This window comes from Ambystoma mexicanum, chromosome 5p (assembly GCF_040938575.1).
Source record: "Ambystoma mexicanum isolate Mex_15411 chromosome 5p, UKY_AmexF1_1, whole genome shotgun sequence".
In the NCBI taxonomy this organism is placed as follows: domain Eukaryota; kingdom Metazoa; phylum Chordata; class Amphibia; order Caudata; family Ambystomatidae; genus Ambystoma; species Ambystoma mexicanum.
The window spans coordinates 747,735,658-747,749,024 of NC_090930.1; the positions used below are offsets into that span (position 1 = coordinate 747,735,658).

At 44.7% G+C, this 13,367-nt stretch overlaps 1 protein-coding gene across 3 annotated transcripts in view; it reads left to right on the forward strand.

Annotated features, from left to right (window-relative positions):
* Window positions 1-13,367, forward strand: part of LOC138481164 (rho GTPase-activating protein 6-like) — a 2,140,333-nt gene that overhangs the window by 2,040,078 nt on the left and 86,888 nt on the right. For all 3 annotated transcript variants that reach the window (XM_069613116.1, XM_069613117.1, XM_069613115.1), the window contains one exon: window positions 6,770-6,867. In XM_069613116.1, coding sequence (XP_069469217.1) covers window positions 6,770-6,867 — 98 coding nt within the window. The remainder of the gene's footprint in view (window positions 1-6,769; window positions 6,868-13,367) is intronic.

Sequence of the window (13,367 nt, forward strand, 5' to 3'; positions counted from 1 at the left end):
CCAGACTCCAGATAGACTACAGAACTTTGAACCAAGAAGGCCTACTGCAAGCTAAAGTATTCTCAGCTGGCCTTACAAGTTTGCAAACTGATTACCCCAGATCTCCAAGGGGCACATCAGAATAAAACCGCCGGGCTGTGCGGTTTGCTGCTTGCTAAGAATCCTGTGTATCCAGGACAGAACCAGAGACCCAGAAAGCAGTGCTGAATCCGGAACCAGTACCCAGTGGTGAGAGAACCGCAGCCAATCCTGACCCGATCCGTGACGAAGTCGCATTCCTGTCCAACATATAGTGTGAGTACTCAGCCAGGACTGTGCAAAACCCAATCTCTTAGTTTAAAATAATCGAATTCAAACTATTTTAACCTATTGAGAACTGCATCATAGAAATCGTTTCCCTTCCTTTTGATTCAAAGCTGAAAAATTGTCATCTGTCATTCTGAACCTTTAAAATTGAATTTCTGAAAATCTACCTCCACAAAATCGTCCGTATCTCTTGAACCGTTTTTTGATAAAAGTGAGATTTAACTTTTATTTTGAAGCTGAGATTCTACGCTTTCCAACAAGCTCTGAACCGACTTGCTACTCCTTATACTTCCTCCATAATTGCGCTCGACGCACGCGACTAAATTGCCGCGATTTGACATTTTGCTTCATTTCAGCCACGTGCAAAAATATTTGTCCTTGCTTTCCTTTGCTGAAATTCGTTTGCAACCTGACAATCATTCATAGAGCATTGCTAAAGTGATCCTGAACTAATTTAAAGTAGCTATCACTCACCCTAAACCTCTAGAGGGAATATTTTTAGCATATTTTTCCCTTCTTTGCATACCACCTTTAAAGTACTTTGCCTGTGTTTAAAATCATCCTTGTGATCTAAGCTTGCTAGGGGGGAACTGAATTCATATTGTACTGTGATTGTATTCCTGAAGACTGTGTGTTACTTCCACCTCCTTACATTGCATAGAGGGGGGGGGGGTGAATCGTCAAAGAAAAAGTGATCACATTAACTTTTGCTGAAATCATATCAAGTTTATTTCTGTACTGCCTTTTATTCATCTTTGCATCTCCTTGAAACCATAAAGCATTCTGATACCTTATTCCCCTGTTGCTAGTCATAAATCACCAGAACTGTGCTATTGTAGGATTACCTATTGCTGATTACTGCTCATATTCACAAGTGTGAGATCAATTATTAATTTATTATAACCGTGCAATATATTTATATATATATATTGTTTAATTCTCAAATAAACCTTTTAAATTTGCAAAACAAACTTACTTCTTGGCTCAGTGGGGTCAGGGGGATTCTAAGAGAGGGGTGTTATATAAGGTTTGTCATCCAGAGTTCACGAACTGGACATACAAATATATAATATGTTATGCACAAGGGCTTCCCTTGGGCATCCCAGACCAGGCACTGACTTAGTGGGATTGCTTGTTTGGAGTCATTTAACAATGTCCACCTCTCTTTGGAATCTTTAACTGTTCCAATATAAGGACCTGCATCTGAACAATTGTATGTTGAGCCTGTGTAAATTGTTGACACACTGGACATCTGTTCGATCATTCATTTCTGTTCTGTTATTTCAGTCAAGTCACTTTTTGTGATCTCATCTGGGTGAAAGAGCCCATGGAATCAATGTGTGTGATATCATCTGTCATAATGGCACGTGATGTTACCGCCTTGGCAACACAAATAAGTATGTGAAGTTGGCACCCATGTATGTGTTCTGCCCCAATGGTGTTCCTGAGTGTTTTTCGTGGTGTGTGCCTGTGTCAATGTGGTTGTAGAATGTTTGTGTTTTCTAGTGCTGTCTTTGTGCCCCAATGCTGTTGATAAAGGTCCCAGTGTTGCCAATTAAAGTGTGTGCCATGCAGCTCTTCTTTTTAAAGCGCATTTAGGCCACTGATTTTCATGTGCATGCTTCCCACCACTATTGCATGTCCGTGTGCCTTCGTGCGCACATGTATGCATGGCCGCTGCAGAGTATGTATTTGTCCCAGTGTTGTTGCAGTGTCTGTATCTGAGAAAGACAACGATACTGAAGCAACAAATGCAGAAAAAAGAAAAGTGAAATTGTAAAGTGTGTATAATGGTCCAGAAAATAGAAAGACAAACAAAAGTTCCCACTAAGGGCCCGATTCATGGAATTATTTGCGTGAAAAATCTGGGATTTGCACGCGAGTGAAACCCTGTACGTTGATTCATGGAATCGACTGACCAGCACTTTCTTTTTTGTGACTTGCAGGGACTTTGCGCAGGCTCGGCATGTCTCTGCGAGCGGTCGAGTGCCCTGCACAAGACCCCACGCAGAGCGTGGGCGAGGCCTGCGCAGATGGCTGAACTCAGAATATTAGCAAGAACAAAGGAAAAAAGTGGGCGCTACGAGGGATGGACCACACAATCCATAGTACACCCACAAATGCGTACAACCAAGCATATTCATGGATGTGACCACACAACCTCTCACCTGCGAAATGCCCACGCAAATCCCTCCATCTATCTGCCACCCAAATGCAGGCGTAAGAACACTTGCGCATAGGATTCGCAGCGCAGAAGTGGGATTGCATGTCGGATTTAGGGGTGTGTGTATGCAGCTAGGGATCCAGTTGGATTTAGGGGTGCGCTTATGCGCAGAGGGGTGGTGCAGGAACAGTTTGCGGGGGTTTGCTTGCAGATTTTCCAAGTTTTACCTGAGTTACGATCCATCGTAACACATGTTGTCTGGGTTCCAGGAACAGTTACGGGGACCACGTTCTGGGTCCCCAATTTGCAGGCCCACTTGCGGGGTCCCCACGCACTGTTTGAAGGGTGCATGTTTTCTCACCTGGGGGAGCACGCAAAGGTAGCTCTTCTGGCTGTTTTTCCTTTGCATGGGGGCGTGTCGGGGGAGTTCCGGCCGCGAGTTGCTTAAACTGTTACTTTGCGCAGGCCTGACGCAGTGTCGTTCTTGGCGCGCTGCCTTTGCAGAAATGATGCAAACTTTTCCATGAATCGGGCCCTAAGTGTCTTGCAACGCTTAATTTGATGTTTGAATTCTAATGTCTGATCAGTCACACGTTGTTCGAGTGTGCATGGCGTTCTCCAATCCATAGTCTCCAGCAACAGCATTTGAGACTGCAAATAACAGTTGCTTAGGCCGGTCATGTACCATGCCAGAAAGGCCTATTGTCCACGCCTAAAGGGGTGCAAAGTTATGCACTTGCACCTCTAGCCGGTGGCCAGAGTCACAGGGTGCCTCAATACATAAAGCTCTCTCCAAGTGCAGAGGGTGGAAAAGGTGGCCTAGAGTGAGGGAAAATGCTGGGAGGAAAGTGATGGCAATGGTAGACGAAAATAGTAGAGTACCAGTGCAGTGATATCCCTGGAGGGGGCACGTCAATGAGCTGATAGTATCCTGCTCAACCATTCCCACACATACTAGTGGGCCCAGCATGAGTAGTGGACGAGTGGACCAGAGCTTTGAGGCCATCCGTTTGTAACTGCAGCAGGGACGTCATTTCACCAAAATGCCAGGGGTAGCAGAAGTAACATCACATGACCTTTGACTTCTGATGACATTGCAGGAAGTGATGTCATTTGACGCCCCCCTCGAAGTGACATCACAGGAAGCGATGAAACACAATCTTTCACCCCTTGACAAAACAGGAAGGGACATCACTTATTGTTCCTAAGTACACTACGAAAAATATGGTTGCGATATCACTGTTATATACATTTCATACAAGCATGGATCACCATATGTATCGCTAAGATCAGTGTGTATAGGACCATATTACCAAATTACTGTGAATGCAAGCAGACGTCCAAGGGAAAATGATAATGATTTGTTAATGTATATCACTTAAGCTTAAGCGCTTTATATAGATCAAATATACATACAAGATCACCCAACCGGTGTTGGTACTCATTTATCGACTCCAGAAGGGTGAAAGGAGGAGTTGAGGTGTTTAAGAAGAAGCTAAATCAGTGACTCGCCACCTGAAGTTGACTAGAACTAAACCTTTTGAGTCTAGCAATTATTGGATAGAATTCCAGAAAGACACATTGTGTTATTCCTATTCTTTCTTATCTAGCGTCACTGCTCAAAGTTGTGGAACCCCGTTTTCTTTTCTCTTTTTTTTGAAGCCTGAATAAGAACGTCAGGCACTCCAAAAATAAAGAGCCACATGACACTGGGCACAGCCCAGGAGCTTACATTAAAAAAAAGTTTTTTAAAAAAACCTCTTTCTTCTAGCAGTAGCAAGGGAGACCCCAGAGGTCGTAACTGCGACCCCTGGCGACCCCCAAATGACGTCCCTGAACTGCAGCGCCGTTTGCTTTATCATTAACGGGACAGAGATGGCCACCGTATCTAGAGCACCCAACAGCTTTCCAAACTAGCCACGCTTGGCCACGAAGGGGGCGAGGGGGCGACTGTCCGACTTCCATGCCGCACATCGCTTTCCATCGCCCACTGCAGTTTATATAGGGAAAACCAAGAACACATCAGCCACTACAAATGCTTCGGTATAATTAAGTTAAATATACCCTACTAGCATGCCAGTGCTCCTACAGGAACTGACTGTTTAATGGGCCCCTGTTAACATGTACACATGAAGTGTTGTCACGTTCAACATCAAGAATACATGTTGATGCTTACAAATCCGGACTTTGGTAATCGGCACTCTTGAATATTGAAATCGGATATTTTCTAAGAAAATTTGCAACATAAATTCAAAACGCCCTTTATAAAATCATTACTTGACTCATGGTTGGGGGAGGTGGCCAAAGCCACTATTTCTGTTGTACTCTGTGACCAAGAGTTCATATAGAGACCATAGGAACAGGCACAGTGCAACTCCCCTAAGAGCAGCCTGGATATTGGATATATTCCTCGCTAGGGTCCCCCAAGAACGAACCACACCTTCAATAGGTGTAACTTAGACTTGGACATCAAACTCTTTCCTCCCAGCAAGCAACGGGCCTATCATTCACCAGCGTGTCTGATTCCACACGAAACATGTGGTGTGGTATTATTGCAGCCTGCAAAAATGGCAGTATGCCACAGTTCCTTTGGAATGAGGGGCATCTTGGTGGCCTCGTAAGTGTAAGTAGAGTGTCTAAAACAAATGCGCTCGCCAGGGTTGGCAGCGTAACTTCCCAGAGCTGCAGTTTTTAGTTTTGGCAATTAGGTACCTATAAACCGAATCTATTGCATTGCAGTGCATCTAGGAGGGAGAAGGGTCAAAAAACTTGACTCTTGTTTTATTTATCCACCCATGGCCATGTTAATCCCTATGGCTATACCCACCCACTTCCTGCCCCTCCCACCCAAAACACATCCTCCTAGGGCCTCTGAGCTAGCTTTGTCAAACAGTAACATCAAACTGTGTGCTGGAAGTGCCTGCCACTGTTATTTCAAAGCAGTGTTCTGAGAGTTGATCGCTTAATTTGAGCTTTAAATGCGCTACTGGTGTAATAAAAATGTTTTAACCAAGTGTGTCTTCAGCCACTTGATTTATAAAAGGTATACCTGTCCTTGCACTGAACTCCTGCTAAAAACAAGCATTGGCAAGCCCAAACGTTTTGGCTTTTGCATAGGTATTTGCCAGGCACCGATACATTATGCCCAGGTCCCTGCACCGTTTTGTAGCTGTTGCCATTAATGGCCAGTTAGTACTAGTAAGGCAGTGCCTAGCAAATGCCTCTCCCGTGCCTACACAAAAGCCCAAACTGTTGGCATTGCCAATGCTTGTTACTTGGTGATGCTACACGAGCTGCTCTGGGACACAACTGGTGATGAGTGTTTTGAGTATGGTGGTAAAAACAGGCAGTGAGTTTTACAGAGTCCTGAGATGTTGACCAATTGTTTAGAATTACTACATGCAGTAAATACCTCACAATTGAGTGGATTATTACTAACATGTAGTCCATATTTTCACATCCACTGAAGTTATATAAACATTTTCCTACAGCCACTTCGTAAAAAATGTGTATCCCATTAATGAAGGGATGTCCTCACTTATGAGTCAAAAGGTTGCAACGGTTCCCCTCGGGTAGCAAGAATGTGAGAACCCTTCATGCCCCCATTCTCCACTCCTCCTGTGCACGGAGATGCACAGCGCGCTGCACAGGGGTGGACTGGGAACCAAAAGGGGTCCTGGACATGTTTTTCAAAGTGGCCCCTGTTACACAGTGTGAGCAAGCCCCAGCCCTTTCCCATATGAACATTTGGAAATAAAATGGGTCACCACACAAGAGGCCCGTGATGCACTGGCCCACCGGGAACTCTCCAGAGTTCTCTGTAGGCCAGTCCACACCTCAGCGCTTAGAAGGGTAATCACTGACCCTTATGTTCCCTGCTGCTGCTGCTGCTCATTGTCATTATCCCTGCCTTTAAACCGGACGTGTCATGCTTCCAAACAGTCTTTCAGAAATTCTGAAGAATTTGACAGGGCTTTCCAGAGTACCTCATGAGGTAAAGGTGGTACGCTGCAGACCTCCAGATGTCCGCCTCGGAAAGCACACAGGTGCCCTGATAACATAATGGCACACTGCAGTGTTCTCATTCTTTGCCCGTGTAACTTTAGTACAGTTTGCGGCTTTTCCTCTCATGCGTGGATGTGTATCTTTTCTAATGGATTTAACTTGTATTCTAGTTTCAGCTATTTCCATTCAGTCAGAGTGAATGTCCTTTCATTCAGTGCAATCATTTCCACATTGTAGTCTGTTTTGTCCACATTACCAGCGTGCAGTAATGCAGAGTGCTGTGTCTTGTTCCAGGTGTCTCCAGAGCTGCAGAATGAAGTGCTCATGCGCCTGCTGCAGACGGACCCGGACATCATCGACTACCTCCTGCGTAGGAAGTTCAAGAGCCCCCTGTAAGTTACTTACACTGCGGTCCATGCGCGTGACTCTATGGCGCGCCACACTTGCAATGCGCTGCAAAAGGAAGGGCCGCAAGCAGGGCTCCAGTCAAGGGTACACATGGGTGGATGGAGTCACCCCCCCTCACATTTTTTTTTCAGAAGGCCCTTTGATATGCTAGTTTCTGCTGACACCACATTCAATTGGTATGTTAATGAGCCCCCCCCACTTTGTTTTTAGGACTTGACCCAGTGTACCACGTAATTCTCTGCATACTCTCAAATTCAAAATGCAGAAGAAATCGCTTGAATGGTTAAACTCTGGATCTTTCATGAGCAAGATTTTACATTTCTAAAGTAGCAATCGTAGGAGAACGGTCTAAGTAACCAGTTCAAGATGTACCCATTCTCTAGTTTGGCCTTGCTTTTGTTGCCTTATTGTATGTTGTGCTATGTTGCATGGCACGTGTAAACTGCTCAACTGCCTTTGGTCTGACCACGAAGTCCATGGCACTTCGGACAGGCATTGCATTACAAAATCAAGCAGAGCACTGTATACTATAGTAAGCAAAATTGGGGGACTTTTTCTGACATCACTCTTAAACCTGCGTGACTCAAAATGAAATACCAGCTTTTCTGTGTCGCAATGATGCCTGCAGAGAACGAAGACACAGAGTTCCCCTACTTAGTTTGTCAGAAATGAGGAAAGCGGAATTCTGCACACATCTATTACTGCGCCACAAACAAGGTTCAATTAAAAATCAGAACCATTTTTTTCCTTTTTGCATATCTTTTAATTGTGGCCCATAGTGATAACATGTGTTTTGGTACCCTTATCGTGCCTTTTTCAAATCTGGGCAGTAAAGTTGGTACAAGTTACTGTATTCCAGAATATATGTCGTCAAAACAAAATCATATAATAATTTCCACGAGTTTTCGCAATACAAAATAAACATATTGGTCATCATATGTATTACATTTTGTTTCTGCATATAAAAATAGATCATTTCAAACAGTTGGGACAGTAAATGATTCACAAGGGAAAAATTATAAATTATGAAAAGGTTCATATGGTATAAAATGTTAGCACATACCATCATGGCGGCCAGTTGTGGTGTTGATACATGAGCAATGAAACGTATTCCGAGAGAAAAGAGTGGGAAAGGGAAAAGGGGGGTAGGGGAGAAACAAAGTATGTGATCTATGCAATTAAATGCATTTTCAGAAAAATGTACATAGGTAGCACGATCCGTGAACTTCGGATCAGAATCCGAGAGCACTTAGCAGTAATTGGAAGCCAAGAAAGAAATCTACCATTGGCTGAACATTTGCAGAGATTTCATCAGATGGACCATAGTGTTATTTGATGTGAGGGAAAGCAGACCGGGGTTTAATGGCACCCTTTCCCCCACTCCCTTGTGTACACACACACCCTTTTGGCGCGAACCTACTTTTCATTTGAACTTGCTATGTCCTGTCTGTAAGGATAGCTATTAGGAGGAGGTCGGTTTGCACTCCTGAGCCCCGCTCATTCCAGGTGGCTGCTTGCTTGTGTGTAAAGAAAGTAGCCATTTATACTTCACCCGCTCTCCTACAATGGTCTCGGGGAACTGAGACTCGTTTGGATTGATTTGCAATTGGGCCCAGGCCTGGGATGTCCAGACCTGAGCCTGTGGTAAGAAAAGAAGGGTGGACGGTAAAATAGATGAGGAAAGGCAGGAGCAGAAACAAATGAAATGGGTGAGCCAGGAAGATTGGGGATTGGGGGCAGAAATAGTGTGACTTTGGATGTGTGACTTCCACAAAAGGAAGTGAGCATGGAAAGTGCTTTGAATGATGTAGAGTTTTTAGGTTCTAGGTCAAAGGATTGACAGTAAAAGGGTCGACAGGTCAAAGGATCGATTTTTTTTGGGGGGGGGGGTTGTTCCCCCCCCACCTCCCTTTATTTTTTGCTAAAACCACTTCCCCCCCAAAAAAAGTGAACAAAAAAAACAAAAATGTGAAAAAATAAATTCGATCCTTTTGACCTGTTGACCCTTTATATTCGATCCTTTGACTGGACACCGAGTTTTTATGTATTGTGTTCTAGGCAGAGCTTTGTACTTGGTTACACAGTACTCTTAGGGCTGCGTCTGAAGGGCTTAAGCTCTCCTCACACTCTCACAAGGAGTATGGCAGCCTGATATGAAAGAGGGGATGAAGTAACTTCCTAATATTTCACCAGGTGCAAGGTCCTGGGACTGCCAAGACTAATGCGCTCTTAAACCTCTAGGGAAAAGATAGGGCACTAAAACCTCTACTGCAAGAGTCCAGTGTACATGAAGAATGCCAGGGAAAAGAGAGGGCAGTAAAACCTCTTCTCCAACAGACCAGTATACACGAATGCAAGGGAAAAGTCAGGGCAGTAAAACCTCTACTGCAAGAGTCCGGTATACACAATGAAGAATGCCAGGGACAAGATAGGGCAGTAACCCCGCCCCCACGCCCACTCCAAGAGTCCAGTGTACTCGAAGCAGCATGCCAGGGAAAAGATAGGGCCGTAAAACCTCTACTCCAAGAGGCCAGTGTGCATGAAGAAGAATGCCAGGGAAAAGATAGGGTGGTAAAGAACTGTGATGACATGGTGATCACTTGGAGAGACAGATATCTCATTTGGATGATTCTCAAGTGGTGCAACCCTGTTCTCCTGTCTTGGAGATCAGGATTTTTCCGTAAATACCTTACTTTGGATATGAAGCAAGACATGTGCCTTCGTGAACCAGTATCAGTTGCGCATACTGAGACAGGTTGTAACACATACCCAATGATCTGGGAAGCAACCATCCATCATACATAATACGCTCAAAATCCTAGTGCCTTCCACCAGAGTAAGGCCTTCTCACATTCCTGAAGATCAGGAGCCGAAAGAGAGCCATGGTGGATGCAACCCAACAAAATGAGCACAAGTGTTCCAAATGGCCTGCACTGGAGGGATATTCAGACAGTAGTAGCCCCTAAAGGCCTGTTCTATACTGGGAATAACTTGGTGACCCTGAAGACGCTCATGTAAGGATAGTCTTCAGGATGTAGCTTCTCTACTGGGAACACAGCCCTGATGCTGCTGCCCAAGCAGTCATTATGGTCCTGCTAGTAAACCTCTGTACACACCTTTCTTCAACCATGGTGCCTCTATGACTTTTCCAGATAAGTGTCTACACTTTTAATCGCATCTGCTTCTGATTAAACTGCTGTTTTCTCATGGCTTTTCCAAGCTTCTAAATGTTTCTGCGCTGGCAGGTGTTGAGCACATTTTTCACATCACACACACATTGTGTCTAATTTATTCAGGCATCGTTAATAATGAAGTGTGTGGGTAATTTCTGCCATAGAACATACCTTAGAACATCTTTCCCGCACCATCTTCCTATTCAAGAGAATACACTGATAATTGTTCTTCTCCCACTCTCAAAACATGTCTGTGAAATGCTGTTAGTCTGTATGGCCTGACTAGAATTTATGCATAGAGAAGTCCTATCATAAGCCCCAGAGCAAGGGCAGCCAGATTCTTAGGGCATAAGATATCAGATAAAGTACCCCAGACTGGATACAAGTATTGCAAGTTACCAACGCGTTCTGTGACCAGGTAGTATAAAGTCGCAGAACTCTGAGGTAACTTGCACTATCCTTTTTAGATATGTGGTGGGTGGTTGTTCCTTATAATACATGGCCACTGTCGTCAACTTTTAAGACCAGGGGCCAGATTAGAGAATCTTTGCACCGGTGCAAGTGCAAAGTTGCACGGTATTAGCACTAAGGCAAAGTTTGCCCTATTTTTTAAAACACTGAGACATATTAGAAAACGATATGGACTCTGTATGATTTACTATTCCCAAGTGTTTGGATTTTCCTATTCCTTCTGTTAATGTCACTTAAGCGCTATTCTTTTCTGAAAACCCTATCTGTTTAAGGCAGGATCAGATAAGATAGCATTGCATTAGAGCCTCAGAACCCTTTCTGCCACGTTTCTTTGAACATGCTGTTATCTGCCCTGTCTTGGGAGATCCTGCCAGTCCCCAAACTCGCACTTTCTACCAAGACCTGTTCCAGCATGAAATCCTGCACCATTCCTACAAGCTACCTTTGGCAGATCTGGGCTCCACCTGCAGTGCTTGGGAAACCTACCTAAGCTCCACAGTTGGCGCACCAGGTTAAACCTTCGAAGTCAGGGGAGATATTTGACCCCATAGCCTAACATTTCCACACTTTGATCTTCTGCATATGTCTTCCATAAAGTGCCCCCTAGAGTGGTTCATTGCTGGATGGTAATTGAACCCGTCATCCACGTGAGGCAATCTACAGCATTTCAGAATATCTAGATAGCACATTGTGTCCTGCAGTTTGTCATTAAAGGAGCCAGACATGCATTACCCTTAAGTTATTTTGCATCACACTAGCCAGCATTACATCTTTCTGCCTGCACCAGTATCCTGCTTTATTGACATGTCCTCCTCTGTCTGTTTGCCTTTGGGTGTTGGCACTGTCCCATTTGCCAAGACAGTGCTCTGTGGGTTGTGTGCCCTCCATGAAATAGTACTAGATGCGGGTGTTTATAATCCCTAGGGCCACGACTTGCAACGGCTAATATTTTTAAAACTAATTAAATTATAGGAGCAAGAATCAAAATCCGTCGAGGGGATGGCTTTTGTAGGCTATGTCACAACTGAAACTCTTAAACATTTATCCTTTGATTGTGAAAAATTGCATTTGAGAAGATTAATGTATTGTTTTGAAATTTGTACAGGACACTGGCCCCTTAGCTACCATTATTTTTGTTAGTTTTACAAAGGTAGCGGGCGCCCCTCTCTCGCAAGAACAGACATGATAACCTGTTCAGTGGTTATTAACCACTTGAGAGTTCGCAGCCACTGCTTTTACTCACTGTGCCTTTCACAGATGGGAAATATCCATTTGCATATCAGTCTTTGTCCTGCCCTGGGGCAGTCCAGCACCGAAATACAATGGCAATTCCAATCTGAACGAGAGTACCACCAGCAACCCCATACACGCGTTTCACCCTTGTTGGGGATCATCAGTGAGGTGAAGCTGATGCCTCTCTAAGCACAGTGAGAGGGAGACCACGTCTGGTTGCCCCCAGGAGACCTAGGGTTACCAATCCCAGGTTCCTTGAATAATAGTTTTACAAAGGTAGCGGGCGCCCCTCTCTCGCAAGAACAGACATGATAACCTGTTCAGTGGTTATTAACCACTTGAGAGTTCGCAGCCACTGCTTTTACTCACTGTGCCTTTCACAGATGGGAAATATCCATTTGCATATCAGTCTTTGTCCTGCCCAGGGGCAGTCCAGCACCGAAATACAATGGCAATTCCAATCTGAACGAGAGTACCACCAGCAACCCCATACACGTGTTTCACCCTTGTTGGGGATCATCGGTGAGGTGAAGCTGATGCCTCTCTAAGCACAGTGAGAGGGAGACCACGTCTGGTTGCCCCCAGGAGACCTTGGGTTACCAATCCCAGGTTCCTTGAATAATAGTTTTACAAAGGTAGCGGGCGCCCCTCTCTCGCAAGAACAGACATGATAACCTGTTCAGTGGTTATTAACCACTTGAGAGTTCGCAGCCACTGCTTTTACTCACTGTGCCTTTCACAGATGGGAAATATCCATTTGCATATCAGTCTTTGTCCTGCCCAGGGGCAGTCCAGCACCGAAATACAATGGCAATTCCAATCTGAACGAGAGTACCACCAGCAACCCCATACACGTGTTTCACCCTTGTTGGGGATCATCAGTGAGGTGAAGCTGATGCCTCTCTAAGCACAGTGAGAGGGAGACCACGTCTGGTTGCCCCCAGGAGACCTAGGGTTACCAATCCCAGGTTGATATGCAAATGGATATTTCCCATCTGTGAAAGGCACAGTGAGTAAAAGCAGTGGCTGCGAACTCTCAAGTGGTTAATAACCACTGAACAGGTTATCATGTCTGTTCTTGCGAGAGAGGGGCGCCCGCTACGTTTGTAAAACTACCATTATTTTTGGTATTGAATTGTTGAAGGCAATCACATCTCACGTGTTGGGTGTCCTGACCCATGTTTGAGCTATCATGCTGCAACATTTGGTGCTGTGGGCTTAGAAAATCCAAGATGGCCAAAAAGCCCACATGTGCGCCAGAATCCAGGAGAACCATGCAGTTTGTGCGTACACCAAAATGGCTGCCTAACTTGCCACCCACCAGTGCGAGCATGATGGGCCAGGGTGCCTTGAGTGGAATGGGTGCCAAAGGTAAAACAGCAGCGCCTGTTAGCTCAAAAATGCTTTAAAATTACCTTTGGTTTCTCTGAATGCCAGCTCAAAATGCCTATTTTCAAACATTGCAACACATCCAAAAATCTCACTGAACACCTGCGGACATCTGGCAGAATGAAGTATGTGTGCATACAAAATCTGGGAAGATGAAGAGCCCAAAACAATATTCATAACAAAACTGGCTGAGCTATACATGTCAGCAGCCTAACTGA